We start from the raw sequence: 20,523 nt of genomic DNA, 5'->3' as shown, positions 1-20,523 counted from the left end.
AGTTATGTTGCTTTCACCGACACCAAACGACTGATTGGAGATGCTGCAAAAAAATCAAGTTGCAATGAACCCCACCAACACAGTTTTTGATGCCAATCATCTGATTGGACGAAGATTTGATGATGCTGTAGTCCAGTCTGATATGAAGCATTGGCCTTTCACGGTGGTGAATGATGCAGGCAGACCCAAGGTTCAGGTCACATACAAAGGAGAAACAAAGAGCTTCTATCCACAAGAAGTATCTTCTATGGTGCTGACAAAGATGAAGGAAATTGCCGAAGCTTATCTTGGGAAGACTGTTACCAATGCTGTGGTTACTGTGCCAGCCTACTTTAATGACTCTCAGTGTCAAGCAACCAAAGATGCTGGAACTATTGCTGGTTTTAATGTACTTAGAATTATCAATGAGCCAACAGCTGGTGCTATTGCTTATGGCTTAGACAAAAAGGTTGGAGCTGAAAGAAATGTGCTGATTTTTGATTTAGGAGGTGGCACTTTTGATGTGTCAATCCTCACTACTGAAGATGGAATCTTCGAGGTGAAATCTACAACTGGAGATACCCACTTAGGTGGAGAAGACTGACAATGCAATGGTCAACCATTTTATTGCTGAGTTCAAGCACAAGCATAAGAAAGACATCAGTGAGAACAAGAGAGCTGTCCACCATCTCCACACTGCATGTGAACGAGCTAAAAGAACCCTCTCTTCCAGCTCCCAAGCCAGTATTGATATTGATTCCCTCTATGAAGGAATCGACTTCTATACCTCCATTACTCATGCTCAATTTGAAGAGTTGAATGCTGACCTGTTCCGAGGCACTCTAGACCCTGTAGAGAAGGCTCTTTGAGATGCCAAACTGGAAAGTCACAAATCCATGACATTGTCCTGGTGGGTGGTTCTACCCATATCGCTAAGATCCAGAAGCTTCTACAAGATTTCTTCAATGGAAAAGAATTGAATAAGAGCATCAACCTTGATGATGCTGTTGCTTATGGTGCAGCTGTTCAGGCAGCCATTCTGTCTGGAGACAAGTCTGAAAATGTTCAAGATTTGCTGCTCTTGGCTGTCACTACCCTTTCCCTTGGTATTGAAACTGCTGGTGGAGTCATGACAGTCCTCATCAAATGCAATACTACCATTCCTACCAAGCAGACACAGATCTTCACTACCTACTCTGACAACCAGCCGTGTGTGCTTATTCAGATATATGAAGGTGAGCATGCCATGACTAAGGATAACACCCTGCTTGGCAAGTTTGAACTCACAGGCATACCTCCTGCACCCAATGGTGTTCCTCAAATTGAGGTCACCTTTGATATTGATACCAATGACATCCTCAATGTCTCTGCTGCTGACAAGAGTACAGGGAAAGAGAACAAGATTACCATCACTAATGACAAGGGCCATTTGAGCAAGGAGGACATAGAGCGTATGGTCCAGGAAGCAGAGAAGTACAAAGCTAAAGATGAGAAACAGAGGGATAAGGTGTCCTCCAAGAATTCACTGGAGTCCTATGCTTTCAATATGAAAGCAACTGTTGAAGATGAGAAACTTCAGGGCAAGATCAATGATGAAGACAAACAGAAGATTTTGATAAAAATGTAATGAAATCATCAACTGACTGGATAAGAATCAGACTGCAGAGAAGGAAGAATTTGAACATCAGCAGAAGGAGCTGGAGAAAGTCTGCAATCCCATCCTCACCAAGCTGTACCAGAGTGCAGGTGGCATGCCTGGGGGCTTCCCTGGTGGGGGAGCTCCTCCTTCTGGTGGTGCTTCCTCAGGGCCTACCATTGAAGAGGTTGATTAAGCCAACCATAAGTATAGATTTAGCATTGTTCCACACAATAAGGCATTGAAGGACCTAAATTTGGAGCAAATTCTGTGGCAGTTGTTAAAGTTTAACTGCTACAGTAAAGTACTGGGTATTCTCAATACTTGAACATGGAACATGTGCACAGGGAAAAGATAACATTGCATTTTATAAGCACTGTATTATAAGTGGAAATGCAATGTCTTCAATAAAAGTATTTAAAATTGGAAAAAAAATCTCAAGGGGATGAGTGGTGAAAGGATACTGGGAAAGCTCTTCTTTACAAAATAATGCCAGACGAAAAATGTAGACAAAATGACAGAAATAGAAAAATCACCATTGTTCCCCTCATAACAATTAATTTGGGCAAAAATCATCATTGGATGCTAACACGATTGGTGAAATACATTGAGCACAGTGACATGCAAAAAGTCTCAAAGCATCATGATGCTTACAGCATCGTTTCTCAGATCACTGATTTATTATAGAAGGGGGAAATAAATGCCTTTGAACTCGCGGTCACTGCCTTCACACAGTGATCATACCTAGAATCCCAGTAGCAGGGCAGGTTGACGGATATGCCTTCCCATGGGATGAGGTTATGTGTTCAATCTCACTCACAGAGTATTCTCACAAAAAAATTTTTTTTTCTGGTGCTGGCAGTTGAACCAAAGATCTTCACACTGACTTACTACCCAACCCAACCTAGTCTCCCCCAACCCTGCCTTTTATTTTTTGGTACTTGGGATCAATCTCAGGTCCTTGCGCTTGCGCAGCAGGCAGCAAAACCACTGAACTAAATCCCTGGCCACGCTGCCTTTTTGAGACAAGATCTCATTAAGTCATGAAGTTGACCAAGCTAGGCTCCAATTTGTTATCCTCCTGCCTCAGCCTTCCAGGGTGCTGGAATTACAGGCAAAGCAATCACATTTAGCTTCTTGCCAAAAATATTTAACTTGAGTTTAGTCATGAGAAAACAGTTAGACAAATTCAGAATATGAGATGATTCTACGGGACAACTAGCCTGAACTCTTCAAAAAGTGTCAATATTATAGAGAAGAAGCTAACATAAAACCATCATATTTTGTATTTAAAGGGCTAAAGAGGCATAACTACTGAATGAACTGTGTGAGTGTTGGTCAGATGTTAGACTTTGAAGAGAATTATATAAAAAACATTATGGGACAAATGGGGAGGTTGGGTGTGCGCCGTCTGTGAGACGGTAGTTCAGAATGACTGTTCATTTGCTTAGTGTAAGGCTGTTACTGGGTTACATGAGAATATCCTGTTTCTTAGGAGAAACGTGTGGAAATACTTCACAGTCATATGTTGTGATGCCTATCAATATTTCAAACCATTTAGCCACAAAAAATATTAATAGGAAAGGAAGCATGCAAATGTGGCAAGATGAGCATACATGAAGGGCAGTGGATGTGCATTTGTTTATTTGTACTTTTCTGTAGCTTCCAAATATTTTCAACAGGAAGTTGCAGGCAGAACTTTAAATTTGGCATGGGGTGTCATATTTTAGGGAGGCTTGTTGCAGCTGTCTTTCCTCCAGCTCAGGCTCGCTCGGGCCACCTCTTCTGACATCTGGACACACCTGACCAAAATGTCTCCTGTTCCTCTCAGGTGAAGACCCACTTGTGGATGATCAAAATGAGCGAGATATCAATTCAGTCGCTGGTGTTTTAAAACTGTATTTCCGAGGACTGGAAAACCCACTCTTTCCTAAGGAAAGGTTTCAAGATTTGATATCTACTATTAGTAAGTATTTCCCAGGTGGAATGGTCACTTCCTAGACAGATCTGGGTTGAAGTTGCCCTGTGGACTTATCACTTTGCTAGGCACAGAAGGGGATATTGGAAGTGTAGCTCTTGTCCTCAGAACTTGCTGCCCAGCTGTGGAGACCACATGGTTCATGAAGAGAGGGCTACCGGGGTTGGTGAATCCCTTGCCCAGTACAGTGGAGCTCAGAGAGAAGAGGCACAGAGAGGCTTGGTTTCACAGATCGAACCTGAGAGGGATCTGAGCACATCTTGCAGAATATGTGAATGCAGGGAATCCTGGGAAGAGCTAGAGACTCAAACAAGGGGACCAGTGGGAGGGTGCCCCAGCTAGAGCACAGTGCACCCTGCTGGAAGAGTTAAGATGGAGCAAGAGGAGTGGACCATCAAGCCTTGTGGGAGTCTTGGAGCTGTTCACTTTGGGTGATGGTGAACCATGTACAGTTTGGGGGTCAGGTCAGGAACGTGACAGACAAGGGAGGTGGTGACAGTAAGTTGACTGGAGGAGTCCTTTTCCATCATTAGCCATGGGAGCTCATTTTGACTGGTATATTTCTGTGGGTAAAGTCAGGAGGAGCCCAGTCTGGGAGGCTGATGTACAGGTATTTTGACTAAGGTACTAAAATCCAAGGTAGCCTTTGGGGGAATATTTTATAAATAAACATTTTAATTTTAGAATATTAGAATTTTAATATTATAGGATAAACATTTTTATTGAATTTACAGAAAAGTTGCGTTATACCCAGTTTTTCCAGGGGTCCTCTCCTAATACTCAATGAGATATTTGCAGCCAGGAAAGCATCCTGGGAGATGGCAACAGAAGAGGAAAGCTTGTGCTCTCCGACTTTGTGTGAAAGGCCCTTCCTGGTCCATCTGCCCTTGTCACAACTTCCTGCTCATTTTTCCAGATCGACTTCAAGCTCCACACCATGTCTTAGAATTCCCAGGCCACAAAGGCCCAATTCTGTCTGAGCCCTCTGTCTCTAGAACCACCAATAACCCTGTTCCTGTGCAGGGGCCTGAGTGAACAAGGATGTCACCAGGCCATGACATTGCCCGACTTGAATCACACAAGAAAGACTCTCCTCAGTTCCCTCTCAAGCCCTGCAGTTATGTCAAGGAGAAACTCTCAAACATCAACCTCCCTTCTAAACAGAGAAGGCTGAGGTCTCCAGAGTTCTGTAGACAATGTCCACCTGTAACTTAGTGACACTGTTGTGCCTTCATCATCCAATCCCCCCATCTGTGGTTTCAATCTCCAAAAGTTTCAGTTATCCACAGTCAACTTCAGCCAGAAAATGTTAAGTGGAAAATGCCAGAAATAAGCAATTCATAAGTTTTAGTTAGCTTTTATTACAGCATACTGTTATAATTGTTCTATCTTATTAGTTGTTATTGTTAGTCTCTTCCCATACCTAATTTATGAATTAAATTTTACCAAAGGTAGGTATGTGTTGAGAAACAGTGCACACAGGGTTTATGCTAGCCACAGTTTCAGACGTGAATACTATATCTTGGAATTTAGCACCCATTGATGGGAGGCTACTTACCTATTTTTATATTAATACCCAATTGTGAAAAATGGCTCTCATTTCCCACTACATAGTGATATAAAGTTTCCTTTCAAAGTAAATGTATTTAGAAAAAACAGTGTTAACAAATAGGAGGAGAGCTGGTCCTCAGGCATGAGTGCTTGAAGCTCAGGACATGGAAGGTTGGGGCTGGGCTGAGGAACTGATCTGTGAGTAGACCAACTCTGTCCTTAAGCTGAGCGAGAGGGACCAGCGTGTGCACAGGCCTGGGAGTGGCAGTGTTCTTTGCATGAAAATGATGGGATAGACAAGGCCACCTAATGTGGAGTTTCCCTATGTGGCACTTATGGAATTTAGGACAGAGAAATCCCGTTGTGTGTCCCACAAATTCAAGACATGTAGAACCCTGGTCCTTGGATACCAGGTGCCAGCACTGCCCTCCAGTCACTGTGATAACCCCAGAGAGTGCCCTACAGGTGTGCAAGTGCCCTGGTTTTGTCACTAGCCCTTTGTTGGAGAGGCATTGTTCCAGATCATCTTCAGATACTTGAGGAAGGGGTGGCAGCTGGGGGATGAGGCTGGCAGGATGGCTGCAGCCCCATCACTAACAATGTGGAGGCTGGAGAGAGGGTCAGTTTGAGAAAAACATCACTGGCCCAAGAAACTGGTGTCATTTTGCACATCAGCCCTGCAGGTGACCTTCAGAGCGTTGGCAGCACCAGCTCTCCCTCTCCAGGAGCGCTTGTCTCCTCTTCCCAAGCCTGGTTTGCTGCCCCCAGCCCCAACTGAGCTGATAAACATACCAATGCCCATCTCTCTAGGGCTGAGCTAAAAGCAGGGGTCAGAGACGAGGTCCTGCACCTCTGCTGAGCTTTCTGGCCAGTGAGTAGCTCACCAACAGGTTGTGAATCCACCGTTCTGTTCCTGTGCAGCTATTAGTTTAGTTTAAAACATGATCCTTGCCTGTGTTGCCAGGACTTCAGGGTGCATGTGACAGAAACTCAGACTGGTGTGATCATAAAGGAGAATGTGTGGGTTCATGTACTTGACAAATTTAGGTCCAGCTGGACTCATACTCTAAGACAGCATCAGCAGGAAACTGTGCCTCCCCTGTCTCTGTGCCAACTTCTCTGTCTGGCAGGATCCTCCTTCCTGGGAGTTCCCAGCTGCTCAGACTTCCCTCTGCCCAAGTTCTAGGCACCTCTCTTTCCATAGGTTTTTCCTGTCCAAACTTCCGAGGATCAGCTCTGACTGGTTCTGTGTAGTCCAAGCCCCAATCCCTCTCCCTGATCAGGGATTTGATGCTCTGATTGGCCAGGCCAGGATCACATTTGAATCTCATGAACTGAGAACAGAACTGGGGACAGGATCCACTCAGACTGATGTGGGAGGTGGGACTCTGAAAGGCACCCTGAAAACCCCCTTTGTGTTACAGAACTGGAGAACCCAGCCGAGAGGGTGCACCAGATCCAGCAAATCCTCATCACCCTGCCCCGTGTGGTCATTGTGGTCATGAGATACCTCTTTGCTTTCCTCAATCAGTGAGTGCTTGGCCAAGGGCCCCCTTGGACTCTGCCTTGGCCTCCTTTGGGTGGGGGTTCTGAGGGTTTCTGCAGTCTCTCCTGGATTTGAGTAGAGTCTACCCCTCCCAGAAAGAAACTCCGAGGGAGGATTTGCCTTTCCCAAGTGACTTGCAGGTGCCTCCTCTCTCCTAGCCTCTCCCAGTATAGCGACGAGAACATGATGGATCCTTACAACCTGGCCATCTGCTTTGGGCCCACCCTCATGCACATCCCCGATGGGCAGGACCCTGTGTCCTGCCAGGCACACGTCAATGAAGTCATCAAAACCATCATCATCCATCACGAAGCCATCTTCCCCAGCCCCCGGGAGCTCGAGGGACCCGTGTATGAAAAGTGCATGGCTGGAGGGGAAGAGTATTGGTAAGATGCCTCCCTGTTAATGTTACGCTTAGCTTTGTCATTGTTGTTGAGCCCTTCAGTTCTCTTGCTGCTTCAGAGTCTACTCCCATGTACATTTTGTCATCTGAGCTTCACAGCAGCCTTATATGAGGGATGGGTACATCAGTGAAGATCCTGTTGGTAACAGTGGAATGAAATACAAGCCAAACTTCCCTGAGCCTGACATGATGTTATTGGTTCACTTAACTAAAAAGTCTGGGGGATACATCCTTAGGTGTGACTGGATCTAGGAGTGCAGGTGTTATCATCAGGATGTGGCCCTGCCCTGTCCATCCCTCAGTTCTGCCTCCCTGTGCTTGCACACAGCCTTTCCCTTGGTGCTCACAAGAAGGCAGTCAGCAATGCCAGCTTTAAACCCATTTGGAGCATCCTTAATAGAAAAAGAGCTTCTCCTTCCCAAATGTGCCAACACAAGCCAGAGAAATGTTTGGGCCTGAAAAAAAAAATGTTTGGGTCTAGTGAGGCCTCCATGTGGTAAGCAGAGGTGATGCTGCTGTGGATGAGGTGTGCTGCAGGCCCATCTCAGGAAGTGGAGGGCGAGTGATCCCCTTGAAACGCATGAGCTAAAGTGCCACTATCTGCCTCACAAGTGCAAGGTCCCGAGCTTGATCCCTGGTACCAAAAAAAAAACAAAAAAAAAATGCAGGTTGTGGGATAATGGTAGATAACGAGAAAGTACTGTATGTGTGAGAAAGCTAGAAGGAGTGTTTTCACCATAAACCCTGATTGGGATTTGGGCTGGGACTCAGTGGCAGAGCACATGTGTAAGGTCTCTTCAATTCCCAGCACCACATAACACACACACACACACACACACACACACACACACACACACAAAGTTCAAGGAGATGGATATGTTTACTCTGGTTTAAATATTATACATACAATGTGTAAATGGCACATGTATTGAAACACCACATGGTACTCCATAAATATGTACTATTTTATGTTTTTGTATGTCAATGAAAGTTTTTAGTTGAAAAAACAATACTCCATAAGAAAAAAATCCATTGAAGACATGAAATTCAACACATCAAGTGAAAGGGACTAGCCAAAGAGTAACCACTGCTTTTTAATTCCCAACCCAGGACAGCACAGAGCTGTACATTTAGGTCTTACCCACAGCACATCAGCCAGAGACCTAGGGGGAGTTATGGTTTTGACTGCAAAGCATCCTTGGGCTCTTAAGTTCCCTGTGTGCTGGGGGCAGGTATGAGTAGCTGTTTCAGAGGCAGGAGGTGTTCCAGCCCCATTGTCCCACATACACACCTCCCCACACGGAAACCCTGGGCTGTGTGATGTCTGATCACAGCTCTCTGTCCTTATTGGGGGCCTCCAGAAGAAAGAATGTGCCTGCTCTGTAACAGAAGCATTCAACAACCAGATGCATCATTTCTACAAAAGGGAACCCTTCTCTCAGTTTTTGCCAATAGCAGTTCTTTTTCCTTGGTTCAATAGTTGGCATTAAAAAGACCCACAGAGCTTAGATCTTATCAAAGAAACATATACAATAACATCACTTTTCTCAATCCCACTTGCTTCCCATGAGACTGGAAAATTATTATGTGTTAATTTTGGAAGTGTTCTCAAAGCCAAAAAGGGAGATTTGGCTAAAGGCTCACTCAGCACAGTGGACAACATGCATTCATTGGACAAATGGTCCTTGAGGCTGTGCTGTGGTCCAGGTTCCAGGCTGGGAGGCAGGGATGGCATCCAAATGAGATAAGCTCTTGGTGCAGGGAGCTATGATGGAGTCAGAGGCAGGCGGTTCCAGGAGTGGGGTGCTTGGGAAGCGTTTGGAATTAAGGACTGAGCTGACAGCAGGACAACCGGAGCCAGCTCTGTAATGGGTGAGGAGAAGGTTCTAGGCTTGGAGAATTCAGTAAAAAGACAAATGGGTCAGTGTGGCTGGAGTGCCATGTATGGCATGGGAATGGTGAGGGACAAGGCTCCCTGGTTGGACACATCCAGGAGCTGAGTAGTCTTGGTAGCCATTGTGGAGTCTGGACCTGATCCAGGGGCAGTGGAGAGGTTTTTATACTAAAGCCCTATTCCTTTAAATGGCACTGTGAGTGTCACCTTCTCTGAGAAGCTTGCTCTGACCATGTTATGTAGGCTCCCTCTGCTCTTCTTATCTGCCCACTTCCTACACAATGCTATTTCAGCTTGCAACTGTGTTATTTACTGGCCTATTTTCATGGACTGTTTTCTTGTCTCCCTCTCTGGCATGTAAGCAGTGCAGCCATGGGCCTTGCCCCCTCCTGTCATGGCACCCTCCTGCCTAGCATAGCAGCCATACATTATGACCTTCAGTGACTTGGTGAAAATCTGACCCACCAACTGTGTGAACACACCTGGCCTCAGCAATCTCATAATCTTGCCCGGGGGTGGCAGGAGTGACATGATTCCAGGACACACCTGGAGCACAACATGGTGGCCAGCCTGTGCACACTGCTCAGATGGGGCAGGGCTTCTCCCTCTTCCTCAGAATTGAGGATTAAACCTAGGGCTCTGAGCTGCATCCCCAGCCATTTTTTTTTTTTTTTTGAGAAGAGTCTCACTAAGTTGCCCAGGCTGAACCTGCACTTGTAATTTTCTTGTCTTGATCTCCCACAGTGCTGGGAATAAGTCATGCACCACCATGCTGTGAGACAAGGAGGCCAGGCTAGGTGAAATGACTCATAATAACCAAAAGGTCCTTTCTGTTCTGGCCAGTGGGACCTTCTGATGATAAATGCTGGGGCCTGATCAACACTGTGAAGGTCCTACAGAATATGCACACATTGTCTAAGTTCATTATCTGTTTCTGTAGCAGAATATCTGAGGCTAAATAATTTACAGTGAACAGAAATTTGTATGAGCCATGGTTCTAGAAGTTGGAAATCCAAGAACATGGTGCCAGTATTTGTGCTGCATTATCTCAAGGCACAAGGGCAAAAAAGCCAAGAGTGAGACAGGGAGTAAGAAGGATTGGGTCAAACTTGCTTTAGTAACAGCCTACTTTCGTACAGTGAACCCACTGCTGTGGTAACCACATTAATCTCAGTTGCGCTTGGGATAAAGTTTCCAACACATGACCTTTGGGTACACATCCAATGCATTGACCATCTTAATAGAGAAGATGGCCCAGCAAATTCCAGAGCCAGGAGGGAGCTGAAGGAGGTGCCCAGGGAGGCTCCCCACTGAGGGGCTAGGAGTGGTGGTCTGATTAGAAGATCTGAGGGTGGTCAGATGGAAAGATAGACTGATGTGAGTCTGGGCCAGCCCTGGGTGAGGGCCCAGTGGTGGTTGGGCTGCTGCTCCTGGGAAGCCAAGAGCCCTGTGGGTGTAGACAGCCCTATAATGAGTCCCCTCCCTGTGTTTCCTTGCAGTGACAGCCCACATAGTGAGCCAGGGACTATCGATGAAGTTGACCATGACAATGGCACAGAGCCTCACACTAGTGATGAAGGTGAGTATGGGGAGCCCAGGCCAGGGGCCTTATCTGTAGTCTCTAGTGTGGTCTCCTGCCACCCTCTGGGCCAGGATGTAGAGCCCTCCAGTTTGCCCTACCTACACAACTGTCCTTCAGAAGAGGTGCAGACCCAGAGAATAACTCGCATAGCATGACCCAGGCCCCAGTGCCAACCAGGTCCTCACCACACTCCACACTCACATCTGCCCTTATGTGTCCTGCTGGCCCAGGTGCAAATCCTAAGGGACAAGAGTGTCAAGTAGGGAGCACCCTCTGTCCCTCCCTCAGAGGATCTTTGCTGAGACCTGAGATATGGAGATTAGTGAGGCAGGTCCTCAAGGAGTTCCCAGCCTGTCATGAGACCGTGATAAATTGCAAGCAGCTCCTCATGGTGCAGAGAAATTCAGGCACTACTAGATATACCATCATATATATAATAAGAGTATCAAAAATGAAAGGAGAGTGAACAAGAGTAGAAAAAATTGAAGAAATAATAGCTAAAAACTTCACAAACTTACTAAAAAACAAACCAGGAAACTCAACACAGCCAGAAAACTCAATAAACTCCAAGTGGAATAAAAGCCACACACAGACAAGTCATAGTAAAAATGGTGAAAGTCAAATACAAGGATACAATCTTGACATCAAGAGAAAAACAAGCCTTTGGTAAGATTTACAGCTGATTTCTTGTTAGAAACAATAGATGCCAGAAGGTAGTCAGATATTATGATCAAAGTACTTGAAGAAAATAATTGCCATCCAAGAATCTGATATCTGGTAAAACTATCTTTCAAAAATTTAATGAAAGGATTTTCCAAGTTTTAAAAAACTGAGAAAAGTTGTCACTATTAAAACCATTTTACAAAAATACTAAGACTTTTTCAGTCTGAACACAAGTGACCACCTGTGATAATTTAAAAGCATACACACAAAAACAGAGAGCACTAGAAAATGTGACAAATAAAAATGAAGACATAATACACACAAATTATAGGATGCAGCTAAGGCAGAGTGGTAATGCTAGGGGTCAGGTGCCTCCCCAGTGCAGGGAGTACCCCAACATGAATACCAGGGGTGAGGCCTCAGAAAATGTGTGGGAAAAGACCAGTCCTACTGCCGATCCTGCTCCCCCTATAGTGAAGCTGTGTTCACTTTCCCTCATTCTTTTTCTCTCCGTTCATCAGCATGCATAATCTCTTATCGGTCTATCTTCAAGTTCACTAATTCTTTCTTCCACCTCTTCAAGTCTTTTGTTGTGCCCCTTTGTAAATTTTTTATTTCAATTGTACTTCATAATTCTATAACTCCATCTAACTGAGGCTTAGAAAGAAAAATTAGGTTGCTAAGGTCATACAGCTCACAGGTCAAAAAACCCAGTGTTCTCATCTTAACTATGTGATGGACAGGTAGGTGGATGGATACAAGATCATCCATGATGAATGGAGCAGAGAAAGTCCCAAGGAGACTCAGCACTGGGAAGACACCTTCAGGCTAGAAAGAGCAGGGCTTGCTTTTGTTATCCTTTTGTTCTGTTAAAAAAAAAAAATAGCCTGGTGGTGGATGCCTGCAATGCCATCTACTGGGGAAGCTGAGGCAAGAGGATCACAAATTTGAGCCCAGCTTGGGCAACTTAGTGAGATCCATCTGAAAAATAAAATTCAAAGCAAAAAGAGCCAGAAATGTGGCTTAATGATAGAACACTTGCCTACCATGCGTAAGGGCTTCGGTTCAATCTCCAGCAATGCAAATAAAAATTAATTAATTACATGTCTTTGTGCTTGCCTTTATAAATTTTTTTGACAAGCATAGGCACCTCTTAGGGTACAGTCTCTGACACAAGTTAAATAAATAGTAGACACAGTCCCCTTACTCCCCTGAAAGTCTCGTTTTTAAATATCACCAGCTGTATGGTCTTATACATATTATTAAAACCTTCTGCAGCCTGGATTTCATTTCTGGATCTCTCCAGCAAGCTAAATCCATTAGTGATTATAATCACGGTCGTGACAACTACTATCAGGTAAAAAGATGGAAGTTCAAGATCAAGGTGCTGCATCCGAGTTGACTTGGGGCCAGGTCTCTCTCTTCCTTTCTTGTAGGTAGCTGACTTCTCATTGTGTCTGCCCATGGCCTCTCCTCTCTGTGTATCCACAGAGAACATTCTGGTGTCTCTCTTCATCTTCTTATGAGGACACCAGTCCTACCGGATTAGGGCCCTACCCTATATTCACCAGCATTTCAAGTAACTGCCGAACTAGAGGCCCCATCTCCAAATACAATCCCTCGGGATTAGGGCTTCCACATATTAATGTTGGGGGGACACAATTCAGTTCATTACAATGAGCTTGGGGATTCTGGGACCCTTAAAAATTGTGTGTCACATTTTGTACACACACCATCTTTTTGACTTCTCAAAAGTTTAAGAACACCAAAGGTATGAGAAGAGAGGGAAAAGGCTCATGGGAAAACAGAACAAGAACTTATGCAAAGATGTAGAAGAAAAATAAATTTCTTCAAATATTATCTTAATGAATGTTAAAAAGTTGAGAGCAAGAGGGACAGTGGAAAATAGGGATCAGGTATGTTTGTTCCCAGTGGACGTCTTGAGAAGTGAGGTGGCTGGCTTGAGGTTACACAGTGGGGAGGATATCTGAGCCTGGAGCCCCAGTGTCCCCAGCACATGTTCTTACCAGGCATGGCACCTGTCCTGCCCATAGAAGCCAAGGAATCCCAGTGAGCCTCCTGGGCTATCCCTGTGCTGACCTGTGGATGCTCTTTCCCTTGCTTTCCTTCCAGAAGTGGAGCAAATTGAAGCCATTGCCAAGTTTGATTATGTGGGGCGGTCCCCACGTGAGCTGTCCTTCAAGAAGGGGGCCTCGCTGCTCCTGTACCACCGCGCCTCGGAGGACTGGTGGGAAGGCCGTCACAACGGTGTGGATGGACTCATCCCCCATCAGTACATAGTTGTACAGGACATGTGAGTGGGAATTGGAGACCTTCTGTGAAGAGTGCGGTGATAGATTGGTGATATCTGCAGTGGCACCAGAGAGGAGTGCTGGGTTATATATGCTGGCATAATATGCTCGATGTTCTCTAAGAATGCATTATACCCCACTTCCCTTTATTGATAATCCACTTAGCAAATATGCAAAGTTCTTGTTCTTCAGAGCACATAGCAATGGTATGTGGTGCTCCTGGCTAGCCATCCAGATCCATCAGACAGCCTCCCGGACCCTCCTCACCACCATGGTTCATAGTGTCCAGCAGATCTTGACATATTCCCTCTCCTGTCTTGCCCTAGCCGGTGACCAGCCCACCCCCGCTTTGCTGCCCAGTGTTCTCCCCTTGACAGGACCTTCTCAGGGGATGAGCAAAAACAAGCACGTCCTTGTTTCTAGTTAACAGGATGCCATTTTTATAATTTCAGGGATTGAAAAAAGTTCCACACCCCAAGTAACTAGCCCTTAACAAGTCTACATTTTCCATCCTTTGAGCCACCCTTTGGTTTCCTCTTGTATATACATTCCCTGAAGCTCCAGTTAGGTACAGGGAAACTGATTTATCATGGAAGCAGCCATAAGCTAAACCTCATAGCAAGAGGACCTATGTTTTTATGGGAGAGGGGAAGGTCCAAATGGTAAAAAGAATGCTGTGGTGGAGGGCCCTCAGTATCACCTGATGTTCTCAGGTCCCCGAGGGCAAGGCATGTCACTGAGAGAAAGAGGGCTGTGGAAGGAGGCTGGCATGGCCTCCTAGGAGCTCGAGCCTGTTCATGGCAGTCTTCCAGCCTGGATGGGGAGTTAAGGGATGGAGTCACCTCTCCCTCCCTTGTTTAGCCCTGAATCACTTCTGGATCTGCATGGAGACCCAGAGAGCTGCCATTATCTTTGCTCAGTGTGCAGCCACCACTGCTGGCTTCTCTAGCACACTGGTAGCTCTTAGTCTGGCTTAGTTCAAGCATAGCCTGGGACAGAAGAACAAGCAAGAGCAGGGAGAGGAGAGGTGGGTGTGGAGAGGCCCTACGGGAGAAGCTGGCTTCAGCAGCATGGCAGTGGGTATGTATGGGGGAAGTGGCTCACCCAAGCTGTGGGCACAGTTAGCATAGGTGTGTGTTGACTCTGCTCCTCAGACAGGTGACAAGGAGCCCTGTGTGTCCTGGGTTCTCTGCAAGGAGACTCCTCCAAGTCATGTCTCTCCTCTCCCCAGGGATGATGCCTTCTCTGACAGCCTGAGCCAAAAGGCTGATAGCGAGGCCAGCAGTGGACCACTGCTGGATGACAAGGCCTCCTCCAAGAATGACCTCCAGTCCCCCACGGAGCACATCTCAGACTACGGCTTTGGGGGGGTGATGGGCCGGTAGGAAATGCTGGTTCCTTTTATTGCATCTGTTCACATCTGAACTGGGAGAGATAGAAGGACAGGACAGAGAGAGAAGGAGGCTGTTGACACACCTTTTCCCACAGGATGGGATCTTGGGCACAACTGCGCAGGCTGGCTGGAGTAGCTCATGAGAGCTGGAAATAAAAACCATCCAGGTTTGGGTAGGGTATAGACGAGGAGGAAGAAAGGCATGCATTGGGAGCTTAGTACTTTTTCTTTAAAATAATAATAATGATTATGACTGAGGTAGAGAAGACAGAGGAAGAGAAATTAGCAAGTATTTTCCTCCCTCTCCCTCTTCCTGCACCTCTTCCCAGCTTCCTATTAAAAACCTCTGTTGTCACCCAGTACTTTAGTGTAAAGCTCACGCACCCCTGAGATGTACTACATTACCAGAAAACCTGCACCTACTGTGCTGGGAAGATTGACACACACTACACCCACTTTCTGGGTGGGAGCAGACCTGCCAATTTCTTCACTCCCTGTGTGGGGGCCGGGCTCTGTCACACAACCTTTACCAGCAAGGGGGTGCCATGTCCTTCTGAGAACAGGAATCGTCCAAATATGTGGTTGTTAAATAAAATATAAACAAGGACAAGAGGAGAAAAGAAAAGAATTGACAGTTACCCTGCTTTATTTTCACTGGACTCTCAAAATGTTTTACTGTCTGGGTGCAGTGGCCATACCTGCACTGCATTGCAGGAGGCTGAGACAGGAGGATGGCAAGTTCCAGCTCTTCCTGGGCAACTTACTGACTTAGTGAGCCCCCCACTCTCAAAAAAAAAAAAGTCATGTTCTAAGTTTTTTTCTAGTAGAAGGTCCTGTGGTCGATCCACATGTGCAAGTCTTTGCAGTCAGAACCAAAGAAGCAGTCACAGTAGGTGCACACATTTATGAATTTATTTCAGCTGAAGTCCTGATGCCTCTTCTCAGCATCTTCTATTCAGTTTGTGAAAGAGCAGGACATTATGATGAGTGACAGTGTTGAGGGGAAGTGGAAGGCTGGGGGAGGGGTATAAAACATCACGGTCCCTGACCTCCAAGAGGACCATCTCTTCTCCTGCCTCTCTTCTCCTTGTCCTCTTCCCTCTCTCATCTCATCTTCTGGCTCTTTCTCTCTCAGTGCCTCTTCCTCTTCTACACCTCTGCTTTGGTCCCACTGGGCACCCACAGGCCGGCTTAGCTTGGCTGGGGGCACAGGATCTGAGTGTGGCAGACCTCAGTGAATGTGGCCCCTACTCACATGCTGCACACTGTCCCCTTCCTTCCCAGCCCTCCCTCCCTCACCAGGGCCTCAGCACCCTTGATGACCTCTGCAGAGTACAGAAAAATCTGTTATCTTCAAGGTGCATTCAGATTCGCTGAAGGTGGGCAGGGGCTGTTGCACCCACTGAGCAGCTGAACAGAGCGGATCCGAGCCAGAGCTCAGGAGAGCACACCCAGACACTTCCACACTTTTCACACGTACAGGGCCTCCATGAGATGGGAGAGGGATCCAGATCAGGAAAGAGGCATCCACAACACAACGACTCTTAAATGACCAGTTCTCCAAGATCAGAAAACCTTTATGGACATAGCCTTATTCTGGGGAGGTTGGGAATGGGTACAGCAGTGAACAGACCTTAGTTCCCAGGGCCCCTCCCGTGCTTGCATGGTGCTGGTGACTTTGGGTACAGCCGAGCCTCAATGCTTCAGACCAGCTAGAAGCCCATTGGAACAGTGAAAATGTCTCAAAAGCTTCAGGACATATCATGACCCCAACTAAGCACCACCAAAGCATTTCCAGGCTGAAATCCTGGCTCTAACCTAATATGCTGATGAGATTGGTTTTGGACTCAGCACCCCTGCTGTCTGCAGGTTGGAAGCTCTGTACTCTGCCTCCTATGTTGTGTTCCCTCTGAGCAGCTCCTCTGTTGGGAGGCTGTGTGGTCTGACAATGAGGCTTCACTATACCCACCTCTCAGAGTAGTGTGATGTGTGGCATGGGCATTGGCTGACTCATGCTGAGACTGGCCAGGGTTGACTTCTGCCCCTGCCCCACCCCCTGGCTCCTTTGCAGAGTGCGGTTACGATCGGACGGAGCAGCCATCCCCAGGCGCCGAAGTGGGGGCGACACGCACAGTCCACCCCGGGGCCTGGGCCCCAGCATAGACACGCCACCCAGAGCTGCCGCCTGCCCTAGCAGCCCCCACAAAATCCCCCTCAGCCGGGGGAGGATGGAGAGCCCTGAGAAGAGGAGGATGGCGACATTTGGGAGTGCTGGCAGCATCAACTACCCTGACAAGAAGGCTCTCTCCGAAGGCCACTCGATGCGGTCTACCTGCGGCTCCACCCGGCACAGCAGCCTAGGGGACCACAAGTCCCTGGAGGCCGAGGCCCTGGCAGAAGTAAGGGCCAGAGGGAAGGCAGCTAGGCCAGCTGAGTCTTAAGGGGGTGGTGGGTGGGACTCACCAAGAGGGGAGCCACCATGGCCTCCGACAGTATTGAGGCTAAGCCAGAAAAGGAGAGAGTAAGCTGGCTTCTCTTCCTTTTGCTGGGCCTTCCTCTTGGAATGGAAGCCAGGTGGGTACCAAACCTGGCTAGGGTTTCTGTAAAGGCTGAAAAACCCCCAGTGTCCAGGGCTGGAGAAGGGATTGGGTGGATTATGGGAAAAGGGCAATGGCAAGACTTTCCATAAAATAGCCTGATTGAGTCCACCAATCCATCCACCCACCCACCCATCCATCCATCCATCCAGTCACCCATCCATCCATCTTTCATTCATTCCTCTGTACATTTATGGTCAAAGACTGGTTGAGTATCTGTTGGGTGACAGTAACCACATTAGGCATTAAGGTACAGCAAAGACCTAAAACAGACTTCAGACCTGCCCACATGGAGCTTATTGTTTAAAGAAGAGAGAGCTGGCAGCCTGTAAACACACACAGCTCTGAGATGGTGGCTGGGCCAGTTGTCTCTAAGGAGTGGTCACTGTATTTTGAGAGCCTGAAATGTGGGGCCCACACTCATGCAGGGAGAGGATCCCTGGGAAGTTTAAACCTGAGCCCCAGAGGCTGGCAGGACTCAGTAGGTGAAGCTGGAAGGGAAGATGTTCCAGGCTCTTCCAAAGAGTAGAGTTCTGTGTGAATGAGAATGTCTGGCAAGTGTACAGAACTGTGACTTGTTAAATAGTTTGCATAACGGGATTCATGGATGTTTTTGAAAGTTCTATCATATTTCCTAGAGTTTCTGTTTTTTCTCTGTAATTTAGGGTAGAGCTACCTCCAACTTAAGAGATAACAACCAACCAGAGCCAGCAGTGGGGAGCAGGCCTGTAATCCCAACACTCTGGGAGAGGTTGAGGCTGGAGAATCCTAAATTCAAGCCCAGCCTGAGTAACTTAGTGACTTAGTGAGACTTTGTCTCAAAATAAAAATAAAAAAAATAAAAACAGGGCTGGGAGCATTGGTCAGTGCAAGGGCTCTAGGTTCAATTCCTAGTACCACCAAAAAGGCAGTACCAACCAGGACTGGAGCTCAGTGGCACATGCAAGGCCATAGATTTGGTCTCCAGCATCACAAAAACTTAAAAAGAGATGACAATCAGACTGGCAGAACCTCATGGGCAGTGAGAATTCTGCTGGGGAGAGCAGCATTTGCATTCCTGTTTGGAAGAGGAAGGAGAGATTGTGAGAAGTGTTCTGGGAGAAGTCCAGGGAGGATCCCAAGGGGACACCTAACACTGCTCTTCACACCTCGGGTCTAGTTTGGTCCCGTGTCCCAGTGCCCGCTCCCAGGGTCCCTGGGACCAGTATCTTGGCAGGGGTCAGGCAGAGGAGGCAGGCGACTTGTGCCTCTGTCCTTGAAGGGTGTCCTCTTGATAACATCACCCTAGCGTCCTCCTCACCTGGAAACCGCCCAGATCTGATGGGGGCGTGGCCTTTTTGGAAACACTGTTTCCGAAAGGGTCTCGTGGCAGGCCAATTCCTTCCGTGGGCTGTTAGTGGAGAAAGCAGAAATGTAGTGTAGGTAACAAAATTTGCAGAATGCTGGTCTGGCAAGGCTGAAGGGCTTATCTGCAAGATGTTTTAGAGCCTTGAACTGAATTGATGTGTGTGGATGGATCGCCAAGGATGAGAGAGGGGCACAGCCATCACCTGGCTTTATTCTTGGAGAATGTTGCAAGACCAGGCACAGGGGGAATGCTGCACATGTTCCTGGTGTGCAGATATCTACATACACTGCAATTTGATAGCTGCTACTCAAGACCTCCTTTCACTGATGGAGGTAAAATAGGAACTTACAGTAAACGATATGTAAATAGCCAGGAGGACACTGGACAACCAGCACCCTGCTTAGCCGCAGTTCTGACAAGCTCTTGATTTTGCAGGCTACAAAGTGAATGTGTGGTGTGGAGAATTCCCAGTAGTAGATGTAGTTACCCTACATTCCCTGGTCTTGCTTGAAAGGTCCACTAGGATTCAGATTTGAAACCCAGGTGAAGAGTGCTCCAGGAATAACCAACACTGTCATCAAAATGAGAAGCACTCTGTTGGGAAGGAAAAAGCTACTGCCTTCCCCACCCCATCCTCTGTCCTCATTGCCTCTCTGCAGCTCCACCTGAAGACTTGCGCCTCAGGTCTCCGACTAATGCACGGCTCCAGCCTAAACACCTTGGCTCATCTTTTTCTGAGCTTTCTGTCTTTCCAGTTCACACTCTTCAGGGTAGAATGGTGATGGAGGGTTGAGGTGGAAGGGCCATAATCACATTTATTTGTTAAAGTTTTGGCTCACACTGGATTAAAGCCAGCAGAAGGAGTAGAGTGGGCAGTAGGGAACTTAGTTCTAGCAGAATGGGTGATGCTAGGGTGGCCAGGGAAAGCAGGCCACGTCCTGCAGGGTGGGGATGTGGCACCCTAGAGAGGCGGCCATCTCTCCCTTCCTGCAGAGAAAGTCCCACAGCTGAGTCTCTGGATAAAGGCCCAAAAGAGCCCTCTTGCCCCTGCTGAGTATGGAGGAGACCCTGGAGCCATCCGTGGGCCAAGGACTCTTGGGCCATGAGTTGGCTATTTACAAAGCTCCACTGTATCCCATGTCATCTGGGCAGGAAACGTGGGCTTTTACCAGATGAGCAAAGGGTGCAACAGGGTCCCTGAGACCTGCCTACAGCTCCAAAGCCTGTCCCTTGGCTCCTGGATTCCTGTTGTCTTGCAGCTCCAGCCCTGCAATGGGCGGGCGGGTAGGTGGCCACGAAGCTGCCCAGTGACATGGGTGCCCCAGACTGGTCCAGATGTGCCACATCTCTCCCTGGGTTGTTCAACTGCTCTCACCTCATTAGCTCTCAAATACTACAGTGTCTGGAAAGGGCACATGTAGATGAGGGGTTTGTAGCTTTTTAACTTTTCCATTTTTTAACAAAATGAAAATTTCTGGTTATAATATTGGGATGAAGATTGTGAACATTCTGATATATGACTTCAAATAATGTTTTTGTGGGCAAGAATCTTTTTTGAATTAAAAAAAATTAACATGTAACTGTACAGATTTATGAAGTATAATGTGAAGTTTCAAGACATTTATACTTTGTGTAATAATG

General features: G+C 47.0%; 1 protein-coding gene across 3 annotated transcripts in view; it reads left to right on the top strand.

Annotated features, from left to right (window-relative positions):
- Nucleotides 1–20,523, top strand: part of Srgap3 (SLIT-ROBO Rho GTPase activating protein 3) — a 226,136-nt gene that overhangs the window by 203,173 nt on the left and 2,440 nt on the right. For all 3 annotated transcript variants that reach the window (XM_004835263.4, XM_004835262.4, XM_004835261.4), the window contains 7 exons: nt 3,447–3,581; nt 6,569–6,674; nt 6,849–7,076; nt 10,487–10,566; nt 13,366–13,546; nt 14,776–14,925; nt 17,009–17,336. In XM_004835263.4, the coding sequence (XP_004835320.1) occupies nt 3,447–3,581; nt 6,569–6,674; nt 6,849–7,076; nt 10,487–10,566; nt 13,366–13,546; nt 14,776–14,925; nt 17,009–17,336 (1,208 nt within the window). The remainder of the gene's footprint in view (nt 1–3,446; nt 3,582–6,568; nt 6,675–6,848; nt 7,077–10,486; nt 10,567–13,365; nt 13,547–14,775; nt 14,926–17,008; nt 17,337–20,523) is intronic.

The sequence above is a fragment of the Heterocephalus glaber genome, unplaced genomic scaffold, assembly GCF_053883595.1.
Source record: "Heterocephalus glaber isolate CG9 unplaced genomic scaffold, H.glaber_assembly_v1.0 deba00000122, whole genome shotgun sequence".
Lineage (NCBI taxonomy): Eukaryota > Metazoa > Chordata > Mammalia > Rodentia > Bathyergidae > Heterocephalus > Heterocephalus glaber.
This window is presented reverse-complemented; position numbering and strand designations above follow the sequence as displayed.